This window comes from Schistocerca nitens, chromosome 4, assembly GCF_023898315.1.
Source record: "Schistocerca nitens isolate TAMUIC-IGC-003100 chromosome 4, iqSchNite1.1, whole genome shotgun sequence".
Taxonomy (NCBI): domain Eukaryota; kingdom Metazoa; phylum Arthropoda; class Insecta; order Orthoptera; family Acrididae; genus Schistocerca; species Schistocerca nitens.
In genome coordinates this window covers 106,497,280-106,517,058 of record NC_064617.1, presented here as the reverse complement: position 1 = coordinate 106,517,058, position 19,779 = coordinate 106,497,280, and the positions used below count along the sequence as shown (strand labels likewise).

General features: G+C 37.2%; 1 protein-coding gene across 1 annotated transcript in view; it reads right to left on the bottom strand.

Annotated features, from left to right (window-relative positions):
- Positions 1 to 19,779, bottom strand: part of LOC126252140 (tyrosine-protein phosphatase Lar) — a 555,880-nt gene that overhangs the window by 47,015 nt on the left and 489,086 nt on the right. Inside the window, exons 13-15 of the mRNA XM_049953007.1 lie at positions 8,820 to 8,959; positions 8,513 to 8,715; positions 3,522 to 3,691 (exon numbers count right to left, since the gene is read on the bottom strand). Of these exons, the coding sequence (XP_049808964.1) occupies positions 3,522 to 3,691; positions 8,513 to 8,715; positions 8,820 to 8,959 (513 nt within the window). The remainder of the gene's footprint in view (positions 1 to 3,521; positions 3,692 to 8,512; positions 8,716 to 8,819; positions 8,960 to 19,779) is intronic.

Genomic DNA, 19,779 nt, shown 5'->3' with positions numbered 1-19,779 from the left:
ATCCAGCATCTCTACGATCGTCTCCATGGGAGAATAGCAGCCTGCATTGCTGCGAAAGGTGGATATACACTGTACTAGTGCCGACATTGTGCATGCTCTGTTGCCTGTGTCTATGTGCCTGTGGTTCTGTCAGTGTGATCATGTGATGTATCTGACCCCAGGAATGTGTCAATAAAGTTTCCCCTTCCTGGGACAATGAATTCACGGTGTTCTTATTTCAATTTCCAGGAGTCATTCCACGTAGGAAAAATATATCTAAAAACAAAGATGATGTGACTTACTAAATGAAAGTGCTGGCAGGTCGACAGACACACAAACATACACACAGAATTCGCAACAAACTGTTGCCTCATCAGGAAAGAGGGAAGGAGAATAAAATAGAGGGAAACATTCCACGTAGGAAAAATATATCTAAAAACAAAGATGATGTGACTTACCAAATGAAAGTGCCCAATTTATACTGCCTGATAAAAAAAGTGAAGTGCCCGGAAGAGGAGGATGAAAAACAAAATGAAACTTCTTAGGCTGAAAGGGCATGTGATGTTATTTCAGTAATTACAAAATATAGTCAAATTCACAAAGAACCTGACAGTATAACCCCACACATGTTCTGCCACGGACAGATCTGGGGATCTTAGTGCCACAGAAGTACCTCAACATCATGCAGACATTTCATAAAGACACATGCTATATGTGGACAAGCCCATCCTGTTGAAAAATAGAGCCATGATACTGTCACATGAGAGGTCACACATGAGGGAGCAGAATGTCCATGATGTGTCAATGTGCTGTTGAGTTTCCTTCAGTCACTACCAGCCATGAAGTGAAGTAATTTCCCATCGCACCCACCACCGTGAAACTATGAGTAATGCCTCTGTGGCTCTCCAAGACATTGGAAGAATGGACACCCCCCCCCCCCCTACCCCAAGTCGCCACTGTACTTGGCATGGATGAGCAACTGGGGTAGTAAGAACTGTGATTAACTGCTGAACACTATGTGATGCCATTCATCAGCAGTCCAGGCTTCCCAGTCATGCCACCACTCCAAATGCAGACATTTGTGTTGTGGTGTTAACTGCAACCTACCCAGGGGATGGTAATTCCCTATTCTCTGACCAAACATGTAGGATGGCACAGAATATTGCAGGGAGTCCGTTACTTGTCCTCAGATGGCAAGACAGATGTAGAGGCGTTACAATGTTCTTGGTGCACAATATGGTGATCATCCCTTGTAGTGGTCAGTCCTCCACAATCATAACTTGTCAATGAGTATGAGTGCCCTCATGTTCTCATACAGACCAACAACGGGCCACCATCACATCCAAATGCCCCACAATTCTCGATATTGCACGAATCGACCAGCCGGCTAAATGGAGACTCACAACGAGGCCCCTTTCAAACTCTGTCAGGTGCTGATAACACTATCTCACACAAGTACGCAGTATCTCCATGTCCTTCACAATAATCACTCAACATATGATTCTGTTCACACCATTATATACCCAACTAGGTCTGGTAAGTACACTAAACATGAACAACACTAATGCACTTTGGTGGACATCCTACCTGTCGGAGTAAATTTCAATTTACATACCTGCCAAAGGTGTGTACAAAGTTCCGTTGACATCAAAACATATCTACTGGGTGCTCCACATTTTTTGTCATGCAGTGTAGTTTTCCTAAGCTCCATCTGATACACTAGATGTTAAAATGTAGTTCTGAACAGAAAAATTGTGGTATGTCGTATGTAGTAGGTCCATGAGGTAGCCGTCTAGGCATCTTGCTACATATAACAACAGAGCCTGGCATGAGAGCCCTACTTGGCAGCGTTTAAACTGCAATATCTGATTTCAGCAACCATGCCTTTCAATTAAAAACATTTCTCAGACACTTCTGTGAAAAGTTTCAGTGCCAGCATTAAGAAGCACTACATCACTGCGCACACATGTTCAAGAGCTAATGAGTGTTGTTAGAAAGAGTATATCATTCTACTAAAAAACAAATTACCCATTTCAGTATCTTGCTTGATACAAGTTATGGGTATTAACCATGCAACAAAATTACTTGCCTCTAGGTATACTAACATCTGGCTGCACACTATAATTTGTTGAAAATCTTGTTTCAGTATTATGAACTGTTCACAATATAGAAATGGGTGTTACATCTTATGGCTCACCACATATATTGGCACATCATGGTACTTTTACTTGAATTACATGTCTAATGTAGCTATACTTTGATTGGGTTCTCTCAAAGTTTCTTACTTTTTATTATATTTGTTCCTTGCTGAGCTGCTGTTATCGTGACAAAGAGGGTGTCATTTCTTAGCCACTTAATAGATGTACATGCACCAGCCAAACCCTCTTTACCAAACGTTCCTTCTTCATATTTATTTCTATAAACACAGTCTGTATTATGGAGTATGTGTTGTTATGATCTCCAGGAGAAGCTTGATCATGAGAGGCTCTGAGCACTATGGGACTTAACTTCTGAGGTCATCAGTCTTGATCATGAGAACTAGCTCTTGTTTGCTTTGGTGGCTTTATTACAACACTACATCCATTCTGCTGGGAAATGTGTTTAGTTATCTCCGTAAACACGTTATCCCCATAAACAGCTATGGAAACTATACAGTCCACTCAGGCAGGAGCTGGATGCCTGGGTATATCTTATTACAACTGAAATATGGCATTCTCCACAAAGGTGCTTGCTAACAAATTAAAATAAATTAATTAAACTCTTTAAATCCCTCATGATACAAATAGTTAAATCAAGACCCCCACTGCCTGCAACAAATAAAGTTTGATTGTCAAAACAAGAGTGACTCTAAAGAAATCTCAAAGAACACAGCAGTGTTGAATGGGCTGCACTGGCCAAGCTCCAGCTATGCAGCCCCACAACTGGCAGACATGTACACTGTCGTTGCTAGCTGGGTCCCTAAGGGGGAGAGACAGAACAGAGAATAGTTAGACTTCCAGGAGAGAAGGGGAAGTAGCACTGTGGGCTTAGGGTTGCATGTTTGCCAAACATGAACTTGCAAGAGCGTTCATGTCATGAACTCACAAAAGAGTTGTGAGCCCCCTGAGGAGAATGCTAAACTGGAAAATCCCCTGCAGCTCTCAGTCCCGAGAAGCATGGCATATCATCTGAGCTCAAAAATTAATAACAAAAATTTTCATCCTCTGTCCTGCTGTAACTCTGATCAGTTAGGATTGTAAGTGTTTCCCCAGACCAGTCTTACATTAAAATTTTCCAGCACTTTCCACTTATTACCAATCTCTATGTCCTTTGGGAGATTAGGTTTTTGGCTTGAAACATTTCAGATTCAGCCATCTTTTGTCTATCTCTTGATGACTGTTGCTGTCTTTTGGTCAGTAAATAAATCTGCCTATTGTTATCTTATCTGAAATTCCGTCACTGCTGATGCTCTTTGGATTTTTAAAAATATGATCCCATGTATCTCTTTCGTGAAAACTGTAACATAACTGAAACAGAATTATGAAAGCAGTGTCTAAACTTACCAAGTTCAGGTATCCGACGATGTTGTACTGTAGTGCCCTTCAACATTTCTTCTTTTAATGGTTGATCCTTGACACCGTAGCGTAACCGATAGCCAAGAAGTTCACCATATGTTAGTGTCGGACGCTGCCATTCAAGTTCAACAGTAACAGATGGTTCTCTCTCAATTGTCCTTTGGGATTACATCAGAATATTGAAATAAGTCACAGTCATAATATTCTGCAGTCTACACTCTATAATTAGTTTAACAGAAAAAAGGAAACTTGATACATTATTGCAATGAAAGAAAAAATAGCTGGATCTTACTAAAATGTAAAGTTAACAGCCCTTCGAACTAAACAGTGAACAACAGCTATATATAACCTCTGTATTAAGTGAGTCACACAGACCCCCTCTCCCCCCCCCCCCCTCCTGTGCAAACACACACACACACACACACACACACACACACACACACACACAGACAGGTCTTGCATGTAGGTCTAATACATCATCCTACCATCACCTACTCCAGTCCGGTCACTAACATTACCTATCACATCAAAGGCAGGACTACCTGTGAAACCAGTCATGTGATCTACAAGCTAAGCTGCAACCACTGTGCTGCATTTTATGTAGGCATGACAACCAACAAGCTGTCTGTCCGCATGAATGGCCACCGACAAACTGTGGTCAAAAAACAAGTGGACCATCCTGTAGCTGAACACGCTGCCAAACATGATACCCTTCATCTCAATGACTGCTTCACAGCCTGTGCCATATGGATCCTTCCCACCAACGCCAGCTTTTCTGAATTGTGCAGGTAGGAACTTTCCCTGCAATACATCCTACGTTCCCGTAACCCTCCTGGCCTCAACCTTTGTTAGTCACTGTCCTCACCCATCCAGCCTCCTCCCTGTTCCCATTCCAGCACTATACAGCCGTCATTTCACCACCACAATCAGTCTTTTAATTTCTTTTATTTTTATTTCTCTCCTTTCCGCTACTTCCCCCCCCCCCCCCCCCACCACCACCTACTCTCCTACCCTCCACCTAAACTGCAACACTTCACTGTCCGCCACTCCCACCATACTATCCCTCCCCCTCCCTGCCCCAGCCTCCTCCTTACCCCCACCCAGTTGCCACTCCCATCATGCACTGATGCTGCTGCTCGCAGTGTAGTTTCAGCTCTCAGAGACAGCAGATGTGTGTGCAACTTGCGCTTGCGTGAGTGTGTGTGTGTGCGTGTGTGTATGTGTGTCTACTGCTGACAAAGGCCTTAATGGCTTAAAGCTATGATTGTGTGAATCTTTTTATTGTGCCTATCACGCCTCATCATCTCCACTATATGGTGAGTAGCAACTTTCCTTCTCTCGTATTGTTACATTCCATCCTGGATTTTCCTTTGTGCAACAGTAGCTTATGTTCAGGGGGCCTTAAATGCAGGGAATGTGCACTTAACTGAAAAATAAAGTAAACCTCAAGTGAAACACTCTGTATTAACTTTTCATGAAATATTTAAATTTTAGCCTTAAAGTGTTCAAATATGCAGTTGAGCTCACAAAAAAGTTTAGAATTAAAATGTTCAATAACAGCATTCACAAAATAAACACTTTCTTTCCAAAGTTTGAGATCATGTTATGTAAATTATGTTCTGGGTTATAAAATATACGGTGACTAATGGAAGTGTGGTGTGCCTGCTCTACCGTTATGTGTTTGAAGTTCAAAGACATGAATAATCAAAAAGCCTACATTCACATAATATGTAACAGATGATTTTCTGTCAAAAAACTACATCAACTATAAATGAATAACAATATATGAGTCACAAGATGCAATGACAAATTGGTATTGATTTTTTATTGGTCCAGTTTTATCATACAGTATAAATTGACAAATCTGCATATTAAAAACCTTGGATGAACCTCTGACTTCAAGAATTTTTATAAATCTTTTCACCAAAAGAAAGGTGGTTGTTGTTGTTATGGTCTTCAGTCCAGAGACTGGTTTGATGCAGCTCTTCATGCTACTCTATCCTGTGCAACCTTCTTCATCTCTGAGTAACTACTGCAACCTACATCCTTTTAAATCTGTTTAGTGTAACCACGCCTTGGTCTCTCTTTACAATTTTTACCCTGCGTGCTTGCCTCCAATACTAAATTGGTCATCCCTTGATGCCTCAGAATGTGTCCTACAGTAAATAAAGGAAAGTAAAAGTAATTACACAAAATAAGGAGAAAAAGACGGTAACATGTACTGGAACTGCACAGAACAAGAATATTCTTCATGTCTAAAATAGAGAGAGATTAAATAAATGAAATACACTTCTCTTTCATCGGTGACACTTTGGCAACAGTTATACCCCACATGTAATATATTTTTTGCATACTAACCCAGCTATAATATGTCACGGTGACACTGGTCAAAAATACACACATTCCTTCCTCCACAGAAATGCTACATGTGTATCAGAATTTATTACTTCTGTACATGTTTTATTTCCCTCTCCATGTAACAAAAACATCTTTATACAGGCCAAATAAATGTTAAAATACACATAAATTCCATGAATCACTGGCAACAGTGAAAACTACATTACCATTTGCACCTTTGTCAACAAAGAGAAGGTTCATTTTGCAACAGCAATACCACCAATCTTCAGCTCTACTCCTACTTGTGGTACTAAGCTCTTCTGTTGCTCCCTATTGGCTAACTGCGGTCACACAGCACACAGACAGGTCCATAATGGTCAACCCCCCCCCCCCCCCCCCAGCTGACACTATGTGAAACACTAACAATTAGGCTAAGCACTCAGAGTCAGTTCAGAGTCAGTACTCTCCTATGCTCCTATGCAAGCACCACCTGTCAATCCATTGTTTGGATTTTCTTACTTGTGTATTACAGTTTCTGAAATTAGCATGAGGAAAATATCTCATTACCTAGCAAGAGCCCAAACCCTAGACTCAATAATAGGTGTATTAGCTTCACAGCTGTATATCACTGTGACTGCTTATGATCTTTTACCATTCCCAGCCCAGTAGCCTCAACTGGCTGTAAACAACAACAGACTGTGCACAACTATTAAACTTTCTCAACATTATAACCTCATAAAATATGGCAGTGCCTGAATGGATACACCCCTAGAAGACTGAAATTATCTGAAAAGGTCCAGGAAAAGATTCAAAAGTAACAACCATGGAAAAAATTGCAGATACTTACAATGCATGCAGTCAACAAATATGCCTTTCTGCACAGTGCTAAGTAACAACAATTAATATAAGTGCTATTCAAGTTTTCCTTTAGTTATATACTGCATGTGAAAATAAATCATAACAGGATACTTAAAAAGAAAGAAGAAAATGAAATAAATGAAGAATATGCTAATGTGAAGTCATTTTTATGCCACTGCTTTTGTATTTATAAAGATGTAATCAAATGTCAAAAATCATTTTATGCCACAGCCAGTTTTACAATACCGTCAAAGGTATTTGTTTCAGAAAAGCTGTTAGCTTCCTGTTAAAATTGACAGTATTATAAACTATCAGTCACATGGTTCCCAGTTTAGTTACAACCTTCATGGATTAATGTCATAGGAGTCAATGTTCATCTAACAAAGTTAATGTAAAATGTCATGAGTAATTTGTGATTAAGTGTACTATACTATACCACACATTAGACATATGTGGAACTTAAAATACATAACAATTAACTTATGGAAGAAGCTGACATGATCAAATTCCCAGGACTAAATGTGAACAAACACTTTAGCTGAAATACACATGTTGACTTCCTATCAAATATGATAAGTGGTTTTGCATTTGCAATGCACATGTTAACAAATTCTACTGACATGAAAAAAAAAAAAAAAAAAAAAAAAAACCTGCACAGCAAACAGAATCTTGTCACCTATTATATCAAATACGGCATATACAAAATGTTTATGCAATTATAGTCTTCCTACACAGCAGACAAAAATACTTGAGGAGAACCATTACAACCACACATACAGCACAAGAAACAAAATTAATTTTATGCTACTCACATACAAACTGAAATTATATGCACAGTATATGAGGACAACATATAATAAGTTAATGGACAAAAATGTATTTTATATGAAGCCAGAGAATCTACAAATAAGGCTACAGCAAATTCTTTGGAAGAAATGCTGCTATTCAGTAGAAGAATTCATTGAGGATGAAATGATAATTTGAGCAAGGGGTAACTCAGTGTTAGATTTTTATTGTATCTGTGTAGAACACCTTTGTATTATTATTTTTATGCTGTTTGTTGACATCAACTGGAGGATTAAAAAATGTTTCAAATGTCTCTGAGCACTAAGGGACTTAACAGCTATGGTCATCAGTCCCCTAGAACTTAGAACTACTTAAACCTAACTAACCTAAGGACATCACACAACACCCAGTCATCACGAGGCAGAGAAAAGCTGGAGGATTAGCTTACAGTTCTATGATTAAGTTACTTTATATAACAAATGGTGAAGCTGAAATTCTTTGAATTTCTTTCTTTCCTTGATTCATTGCACAACAAGTATGAAGGAATCTAGTCAGCTGTTTGGTTGCCAGATAAGTGAAATCACAAGAAATACTCTTGTCTTCCAATGCAATAAACAAAGTATACAACATATCATTACAATAAAATGGCTTCAGACTAACAAAAGATTTAAATTAATTAAAAGGAAGGTCAGCATTGGTCATAATATTGATGTTTTATTGATAGCAGAATCGATTTTCGACCACATAATGATGATCTTCGGTGCTGTACACATTAAATTCAGACACTGGATCAAGTTATCTTGATCCAGTGTCTGAGTTTAATGAGTACAGCATCAAAGATGTTCACTATGTGATCAAAAATCGATTCTGCTATCAATTAAACATCAATATTACGACCAACGCTGACCTTCCTTTTAATATAACATATATGGTCGTGGTGCACACAGCACTCCTTTGAGTAGCCAATCAATAAAATATTTAAAAGCACAGGAACTCACTTTAGATTAACTGTTGGTCGATTGGGAACACCACCAGGGGTATGAACATGTACTGGCTGGCTCCGATCACCATCACCCTTTCTTGTAAGTGCTGCAACTTGCACAGAGTATTTGGTGTCAGGCTGAAGACCGGTCACATTGAATTCTTGCACATTTCCATCGAGAACATCAAATCGGATTGGATCATTCAGTAGGCTCTTTCCCTGTTTTGTATTTGATTGCTCATTAAATGACATACACGGCAGTGACAGGAAACAGAAATTTACCTATGCTTAAAAGATCATCTGCCAAATGTGAAAAGACTAACCTCTTCCCTCGTTTCCTGTACATGAATGTGATAGCCTCTAATTATGCCATTACGGTCTTTTTCAGCTGGAGGCCGCCATTTGACATTAATGGCCGTTGAATTTATGGCTGTGGCTCGAACATCTTGAGGGTCTCCTGGCACTGCAAGTTATGAGATACCGTATGTAGCATACAATTCAGACAGTCACATTTTTAAGTAATATCTTCTAACCATACACACTCAGTCATCAAGCACTCTCAGATAGAAAAACAAGAATTATGAAATTGTATGTAACAGTATATCAAGAAAATTATGATTTTTAAGTTTGCATGTAAAACTCGTATTAATACTTTTGAAAGCTCACAATGAAAGCATAAATAGTAGCTTGAATTTGATGCTGTATATTTGCTATTGAAAATCACTCTTATATAGGAAAAGATTGTAAATGAATTCTGAATGTTTATAACTTTATTTCAATTAAAACAGACAAATAATTCTTGAAATTAACTACATCTAATAGCAGATACATTACCTTTTTATGATCCTTGTTGTGAGGAAAAAAACTGTGTACGACTCACCGTGCATTTAAAGACTCTGGGTGGAATGATTATGACTATTTCTAGTTTTTTTCTGATTTATGTGGGGCTCATATTTGTCATACAGGTTTGTGTTTCTTATATTAACAGGAGAGAGGTTACTAGTTCTTAAACACTGGAGTGGGATGATGAGCAGTCCTCCGTGACAAAGGAAATGAACATTTGAATACCAACACAGTAAGACACCTCGAGTATGAATGCTAACATTCAGAAGGCATAATCCAAAATGAGATAATTATTGCTCCTGATTAATAAAGATGACTGAAAACGTACCTTTTCATTTTTGTGTTAATGCCCATAATACCGCTGGTTAATGATTGGAAGGTCCCACTGCTACCACTAATCAACTAACTATAAAGTAATAACAGATCAAATACCATTCAGTATATCTATCAACACTACTGTAACAGAAATAAGACTGAGATATTTTTTCTGTACTGTCTAATTATGTAAAAATGTCTACAAAGGCACACATCTGAGGAAATGTTATGGAAAGTACTCACTGCGGTCTGCTGCTGAACCGGATGAACCCAACAGTTGTCAGGAAAAAAGTGGAAAAAATTGTAATGTAAGTGAGAAAAGTATTTTTTCTTCTACATATCAAAAAATTCTTTTTTGTGTGTGAAAACTGTATTTTGCTTAGTCAACACGGCAAAAAATTGTTATAGTCTGTTATTCTGTCCTTTCAAAAATGGCAAATGTGTTACTGTTGCAGTTCCAAAATGGGATATTTTTTTCAAAAATCAAAATGAAAAAACAGTATGTGTTTGCAGAGAGCTGTTCTTGTGTAATGCATGTAATATGTTTTCACCATGCATGATGTAATCAACAGCACATAAGCTACATTTTGAAGAGAGATGCCAAATCAAGCACTGTAAAGAAATTTATGCAAATGAAATAACCACAACAAAATAGCAAATGAAACCATAAACCAATGCAGTAATACAGGTGTGTAAACAGGAGAGGTAGAAAGCCTTCTACTGTACTACAAGAAAGAGATAGGGCTTTTCTACACAAGCCTTTTGGTAGAAACTGCTACAATTTATAGTTGTGCTAAAACTGTCAGAAGAGTAAGATTGTTAATATTGTTTTTATTTCTTTGGTTTTCCCCCCTTTTTTTAAAAAAGTTGGCAATTAATAACCTTCATTTATTGACAGTTTTAAACACAAACTACATGGAAAGAGTAACTGAATTATACAGAACATGAAGCAAATAAATTCCCCAAATGTTTAGTGAAACTGAAACACTCATAGCACAGAGCTGGCAATTTACAATAGCGCTCACACACTTTACACTCTTACTCTGGCATCAGAGAGGAGTCACACAGTGAGGTTTATTTCTTTATTCATTTTTAAAGAAAATGCTGCCCTCTGACAAAGTTATTAGGAAAGCTGGTATTTACTGCATCAAATGTGCACCACAACTTATCAAAATCTTCATATGACAGATAAGGTGACTTATAGCAGATTTCAAATGGAATGATGTCGCCTCTTCAATAAGGAGTGCAAATCATTACTGACTGACAAAAATGTACACAGTTATGTTGGCGACATATGGTACCTCCAACAAAAGTATGCGTGATTACTCAGTGTTTCCATAATAATAATAATAATAATAATAATAATAATAATAATAATAATTCAGGATATGAAAGTTGTATTGTTTTTAAATTACAATGTGAGGTCATCCAAGGCCAACTCATGCATGTCTGAAAAGTTTGTGTTATGAAAATTACTTTGCCTATCATTGGCCATTTTTTGGCATTAGTCTTCCATCATATTGTGGCTTAATATGTATGTTAAATGTGCAACTTTACATTTTCCAGAACAGTTCTGTTCCTTCCCATGACAGAAGATTAAATTTATCAGTCAAAATTACACAAGAACACATTACTGTATTACTTATTCCTCGAATGATACAATCACAATGCCATAACGAGTCTCGATTAGTCAGTGGTCATCTTTGGACTAAAGGCACATGCTGCAAGCATTTTACATTCAGTTGTCAACATTAGTAGTGGTCAAAACCAGTTATACTACTACAAAATTATCATGTAATTATGTTGTAAAAAGTATAAAAATAAAAGAACATAACTCAATCACTTAAACCCCAAGACAGTATGTCAGTACACGATAACATGTCATTAGTTCACAGGGCCCCCAAAACAAATGAACACATTAACCAGTTTGTTACAGTTTGGCATCATATTATTTAAAAATAGCTAGTTCACCAAATAATACAGTATAAGATGAAGATCAGTAAATGAGATCTACATCTATGTACATACTCTATAACTCATCATATGGTGCATGCCACAGAGTTCCTTGTTCCACTACTAGTAATTCCCTTTCTTGTTCCACTCACAAATAAAGCAAGGGAAAGATGTCTTATGCCTTTGTACATACCTAATTTGTGTTATTTTATCTTTGCGGTCCTTATGTGAAATGTATGTTGTCAGCAGGAGGATCATTCTGCAGTCACCAGCAAATAATAGTTCTCTGAAATTTCTCAGTAGCGCTTCATGAAAAGAGTATTGTCTTTCCTCAAGGGATTCCCATTTGAGTTCATGGAGCATTTCTATAATACTTGCATGTTATTCGAACCTACCAGTTACAAATATAGCAGCACGCCTCTGATTTTCTTTGATGTCTTCCTTTAATCTGACCTGTTGGGGATCCTAAACACATGCTCAGTACTCAAGAATAGGCCACACTAGTGTTCTACACAGGTCTCCTTTAGAGATGTTCCTAGAACTCCCCAATAAACTAAAGATGACCATGTGCCTTCCTTACTATCAAACTTACGTGCTTGTTTCATCCCATGTTGCTTTACAATGTTATGGCTGGACATTCAATCAGTGTGATTGTGTCAAGCAGCACACTAATGTTGTATTCAAACATTGTGGGACTCTTTTTCCTGCTTATCTTCAATACTTTATATTTCCCAAATTTACAGCAAGTTGCCATTTATCATACCAAATAGAAATTCTATTCAAGTCATCCTTCTTCTTCCTACAGTCACTCAATGATGACACTTTCTGGTACACTACAGCATCATCAGCAAACACTTGCAGATTCCTGTTTACCCAGTCCATTTGATCATTTATGTCTAGTGAGAATAAGAGGGGTCCTATCACACTTCCCTGGGGAAGTTTCAGTTTATGATTTAACACATTTCCTGGCTAGTTTTACTGGAGATATTGACATGTATTATTTAACAGTAGTTTCCACTGTGAAGATCCACTATTCAAAGAAATAAAAGGTAATATGTAGTTTCTTCATTACCCCAGCAGATTAAAATAAGAGAGAGAGAAGAGAGAGAGAGAGAGAGATCATGGGTATTACTCAAGTAATAACCTTTCTGAATATTTTGAACAGCATATGAAGTATAAGATGCATTCTTGGTATGCAAGAATCCTGTATATTATACTTAATCAGTTCCATAACTTCCAGTATTAAACTGCAAAAAGCCAACTGAGTGCACAATGATGCATATGTTTACTGATTGCAAACTTTTACTTGGTCACTGAGTGGAGGATACTGGGTGCAGAAGCTTGCAATCGGCTCATAGCACATTTGCTGCTGAGACAAGCGCCACCTCCTTTCATCACAGCAGCCACCTTGCAGCTTATAAAAGGCATGGACATGGAATAGGTTAATGTGCCACAAAAGTGACATGAAAGTTGATGGCAAGTCGCTACAAGGGCTGGGTACAGCCTCTTCCCTCTCTATCACAAATGATATTAACAATCACTAAGCACAACACAACACACATATCAACACTATATTCACAATGGCTGTTTATTGTTACAGGGCACAATAATGTTACATGACTAACATTGGCAGCAATTGTAAACATTCTGGAGTGGTACAAAGACAGCTGGCTCCCCCCGATAACAGAGGGGCCAAGTAAAAGTACATGATCAGTATCTTATGACAGAATCTTAAATGTATAATATCAAGTTGACATGAATAGCTGCAGTTGTATTACTTGTACTTCCAAAATGTTTATTGCTTGTACTTCCCAAATACTGCATTCTCAAATGTTGTAGCAGTCAGTTTCTTTATTGGCTCAAATGGTAAAAAAGCTTTTATACAAGCACAGAAAAAAATAAACTCTAGTGCACCCTTTCTCCCACCTTATAATACCATGAGGCATATGGTGTGTTCTATCAAATGCATACGGTACTCCCAGCTGCTTTGTCATGTACACTTAGTAAACATGTACTTGTGTCTATTTTGTTTAGTAACAGAAACAACACGTTTTTTTACATCTATAATATCAGTATTGAGCATTTGCTATATTGCTATACCTGTGTCCTCAGACAATGAGGTCAATAGTCTGCAGTATACGCTGACAAAAGACTTCGCCTGTAAGAGGTGCCCATATGCACTCACATGGGCCTGACCTCTGATGTTATGAAATAAAACCAGCCACCTTGTTAGCATGAACTCACTTTATACCATGCAGTGCTTCATATCTACCTCCCTCCTGAAGTAGTGCATACATGACTTTGTTACTTACTGGGCCACCCTGGACTGTAAATACACAGATGCTGACCTTTGGAATATATATACAGACAAAAGCAATGGTAAATACTAATTATCATTATGGTTGTTCGTTCTTTGTATTCTGTAGGGACTATAGCCAAAATAGTTATCAGAGAATATAATCAATCATTTTTGCTAATCTTATAATCTTCCTCTTCCTCTGCATGGCTACTGAGCAAACAACTGCACAGTATTTTGACATTTAATACTGAATTTCTCAAAGTGACTTTAGCAAGCATTTCTTTTTTTATATTAACAATACTTCATCATTTTTCTATGAAAGTCTGTCACTCATCTTACCAATAACTGATTTGTTCAACCATCTCATTCAGGAAGTTATTCCTTCATATTTGCTATGACTATTTAGCAACTATGCGCCTCCAGTCAAAAGGTATGACTTTTTTTCCAATTTAATTAAAATTTTTGTCTTTGATCTTAATTGAGAGAAGTGACTGCACAGGAGAGGACACAATACTGGCTACACTGCCTCATGGAATCTTTCATAACAGTCTTATGTTACAAGTGATGTTAGTGGCTACACCATTATACATTCACAGTACAATAATGGTCCTATTATATTTTTGTGAGGCATGCAAATGAGCAACTTTTAAGAGCACATATGCAGTCCACTAACTTATCTGTAAGATTTTTGTCCTACCATTCTTTATGGGTACTATGACCAGCAGTCACAGACAAGTTACACACCCCAATGACATCTAATACCCTGTTTTCAAGCATTTTGTAGAACACATGAAGTTCTTAGGTACTTTTTTTACCACTTCAGCCATACAAATATGCTAACCCAGCCACAATTCTCAATATGGAAATTGACCCCTATTTTTATCTGTTTCAAGCCCTATCTTTCCATCCCTGTACTTATGTTTGTCCCATGATTTTTTTTTCCTCTTTTCCATTTTCCTCTTTCTTGTGCCTATAATAAAATAACAATAATGATAACAATTCCTATTATTATTATTACTATACCAAATTTTTCCCTGTATCCTTACACATCCAGTTTTCTTTTCTTTTATTTACATTTCTGAATCTTAGTTAGTTCTTAACTTCCACATTTTTTTCCTTCAATTCAAGTTCTGCTCTATACTTTACTACATTCCTATTTATTGTCTTGAAGTTCAGCTGTCATCTTTGATTAATCAATCACTTGCAGCACATTTCTAGGGTGTGTGTGTGTGTGTGTGTGTGTGTGTGTGTGTGTGTGTGTGTGTGTGTGTTTGCACGCGCGCGTGCGCGCGCATTCGCGCGTGTGCACATGTGTGCATGTTTGCATGCATTTAAGTGCGCATATGCGTTTGTGTGCAGATGTACTACTGTTGTCCTAAGTTTAATTTTTCTCAATCTGACTCCTCACTTCTCCTTTTTTCTATTTTATCTCCCTTCCATTATGACAGGGTAAATAAATCCACACATTAAAAAAACTCCATTTTTCTATGTTTTATTAAGTATCTCTTACTGATCACTGACTTGCTTACTGTCAATATTTTTTTCTGCCTCTTAAATAGTCCAAGATTTGGAGTGACTTCATGTATTTTTTTGTTTTCAGTGTTTTATTTTGTCCTTACATGCTGTGCTACTGGACATATGATGCAGTATGTAATTTTTTTTTTTTTAATGACTGGTTGCAGTTCAATATGAACCATCCTCAGATCTGATTATACCAGTTACACGAATAATCCATCCAGCTAATAGCTGAGGATGGTTCATATTGAACTGTAACCAGTCATTTAAAAAAAATAATGCAATCAGTGTTGATAATAAATCTGTATGAAACTGGTATCCTTCCATGCCCTTACTCAACTTGTGGAAACAAGAGGAAATCACACATAGTTAGATCAGGTGAATAAGAGACATGGGGCACAGGGGTCATGCCATTTTTGCCCAGAAACTGGTGCAATGATACAGCTGTGTTGGTGGAAAACCAGACCCCTACTCCAACAGGTTGAGTATTTTTAAGGCACACAGTTAATGCAACCTTCTCAGACCCTCCATATAGAAAATGCAGGGCAGTTCTAGATACTCTCAACTTCAATGAGCAGACAAGCCTTTCACAAGTGTGAAGCTGTTGCTCTTGCCATTGACTACAGCTTCATTGAACTCTGCTGCTAATGGGCAGAAAATTTCCAGTTGGACTTAGTACACAGGGAACTTCCTAGTTGAATTTAGTCTCAGTAATAAACTTCAAGTTGACCTGGTCAATTGGTGATTAATTAACTATTCATTCAGACAAGACAGGACAAGTCAACTTTTTGGTTTCCTATTTTGAACTCTGACTGAAAATAGTAATCCATTATGTGAATCACTTCTATTTGTATGGATTTGCATCCAAACTAACTGCTGTATTTCAGATCTGGGCTGATTTAGAGCTTTCCTTTCAAACCATCCAGTGCTCCTTTTTTTTGGTCAGTCAGAAACCAGGGCACAAATATGGTAGCAACCCTACTCACTCCCATACTTTTTGTTAAAATTCACTGTTTCAACCTAAGAAAATCCATTTAACTCTGTCATAGTCCGTTGTGAGTCTTCAAAAACCAGTTCATGGATTTTTTCAACATTTTCATCTATATGGTCTATTGACAGATGTCCAAATTGAGGTTCATCAGCAATCACCATGTTACTATGTTTTTAACAAGGAAAATATCCTTACAGTTGAGTTCTTTCCATAGTGTCATCTTTTACCAAACATAAAACAAAATTTCACAACTACACACTGTTTTTTGATACCCACAATTGTGAAAAACAAGCAAAGAAAGAAACACGAAAAGAAAGAAAGAAAGAAAAAAGGAAAAATCGGAACAGCTGAAAAACTCACTATAGGTAAACAAAACCTAGCAAGAAAAAAAGAGTACTATGGAAGCTCTTCCCTGATCAACACTACGTGAGCACTTTTGGATATCCTCTTATATCATCTCCAGAGCAATTTCTACACAACATTTTATGTGGGGACGACCATCAACCAGCTATCCAATGTAATAGATAGCCACTGCCAAACTGTGGCCTATTAACGGAGTTGACAGCCCAATGCTGCTGAGCACAACATAACTGACTTCAGCTCATGCCTGTGAGTTCTCTCTCACAATATCAGTTTCTCCAAATTGCATAAACTGGAACTATCCCTACAAAACATCCTATGATTTTGCAGTTTCTCATGCCTTAATCTCCATTATCCCCTGTCCCACTCCAGTTTCTACTCCTGTAGCCACGCATTCTCTCCCAAACAGCTTCCCATCTTTTTTGCTTACTTCATTCATCTACATTCCATCTGTTCTTCAGTCTCCAATGCAGTCCTCCTCCCCTCCTCCATCTTGTCTTGGCCCCCACAGCCTATTTCATTGTGTATCACAATGCAGCTTCCCTTAGCTGTTTGAAACTGAGTTCCCAGGGGCCATATCCCCATCCCGTTCTATTGTTACTGCCTCTCCTCTAGCCTTAACATTCCCTTTCCTTCATCCTTCTGTTGCTCTCCTCCCCATCTTGTTCCTCTCACACATTCCACCTGACACAACCCTCAACCCAGTCAGGCTGGAATGCTGGACCACACAGATTTACCAATGTCTGCCTTGTTTGTTAGAAATCAGGCAGTTATTGTCTGAAAGCTTAGCAACAAATTATTTTTTATGCACATGTCTACCACTCAGCACTTCAACTGTGTGGTAAGCTGTTGCCCTTTTTCTTTTGAGTGTTTATATCCCTCTTAAGACTTTTATTTATCGTACTGATCTTTCTCCTGTTTACCCTTCAATTATCTTCATGTCATTTTTCATTGTCAGGAAAATTAAGTGTGGCAACCATGATGTGGAAGAAAATTAAAATTGGATTAACATAAAGAGGCATGATTTAAGGCAATGAGTGCAAGAGTTATGTAGCTACAGCTTCCTTGTAGAGTAGACAATGGGGCATCAGCACACTGACTTTATTACACAGATACAGACTACCATGGATTGCAGGGCCTTCAGCAGCCATACTGAACACATCAGGCAGAGCCAATGGCAAAGCACAGGCTTCATTGTTCATTCATTTAGTGTATGTCAGTGTGTACACACCAGTGGGAGGTGTAATGCACCAATCTTCTTCACTCGTGGTTCTATTACTTTGCAGAGATTGAATGGAGAAATAGAAAATGCACTAAAAAAAAGGCAGATAAGCAAAGACAATTAAACCAGATTCAGCTACCACTGACAACTTCCTTTTTAAGTGACTGGAAGTGTATAATAATAATGAGGCAACACTGAAAATTTTAAAATTAAGAAAATTTCAAGAATGTATGTGATTGTGTCAGTGCCTACTACAGTATATGTAATTCTATGATATAGAGGTCAAGAGCCACAACAAGGTTGGAGCTAATGTTCATAATACTCAGTGTAGCAAGAAGAAAGATTAATAATAATAATAATAAGAAGAAGAAGAAGGAAAAAATATACAGAGAAACAAAAGCAAATGACCTTGGTCACAAGAAATTAACATGGTAGCCAAGCTTACAAACATGTATTGACCCAGGGCTGTTCATTTTGATTAAATTTTTATATAAGGATTACTTTTTTTTAATTTTCAGATTTTTATCTATCTCGATTTTTTTATCTTAGGTTTCACTTACTTTTATTAGATTTCCCTCTATAACTGAAATATTTATGTGCTTTTCTCTGCTTTTCTTTCTTTTCAATGAATAAATCTATAACTTAAATTGTCCTAATCAATCCTGCTAACATATCTTTACCTTCCTCCTTTTCTATATTTTTTTACAATATTACATACTGTGAAAAGCCATAAGGAGTTGCTGGTATGCAGAAGTTTCATTCACTTGTAGAGTAAGATGTTCATTATCTGCACACTGAAGTTTGTTTGTCAGATCACTTTTAAACTGTTTGCTAGACTGGGACTCTTCATAAGACTTTTCATTCAGTCTCTTCACAGTGCAAGCAATAAAAGTCTAACTTATATGTGATACAACAAGCACACTTGAACTGGGTTAATCTGTTCACTGTCTGCTGTTTAACAAACTCTTTCTCTTAGTAGTGTTAATACATATCGCACCATAAGCTAAAGATAATCTGATTCAATTCAGTGTTATTTCTTTCTTAACTTTTCCATTCATAGACCCAACTGTAAGCTACTACTTTGTCATTAAATTATGTAATTTTCCACAAATTTTTTTCTACTTATTGTAAATAATGGTATAAGACTTTTATATTCATACTGCTTTAAATGAAAGCTCCATATTTCTTTCTTAACTTTTCCATTCATAGACCCAACTGTAAGCTACTACTTTGTCATTAAATTATGTAATTTTCCACAAATTTTTTTCTACTTATTGTAAATAATTGTATAAGACTTTTATATTCATACTGCTTTAAATGAAAGCTCCATATTTTACTGCGTACATGGGATACTTTAGAAATTATTTCTAATGAACTGCATTGAATACAAGGCTGACATAAATAACAAATACACTAAATCTTTTTTCAGAATTTCGTACAAATTTTGTGAATATGTGTACACTGGTCACTGAATCAGATCCATACATTCCAAATCTAAAATTTGTTGCACAGGGGCTTTGTTTAATGTGCACCAGTATTTCCATAAACAGGTTTAATTTGACAGGAGGGTAGCATTTCCTTTAAAGAACAAAAAGCATTATGATACTGCTTCATAAAGTGAGAAAATTGCTGTCAAACCATGCACAATGTTTCAACAAGTTAGGAGAGTAATAAATTAATACTTCATTTTTACACCATCAGATTTTTGAGGGATAGTGCCAATCATGTACATATGTGTATTGGTATTCAAATGTGGTAATGTGAAAGTTTTACAAGTACAAAGAG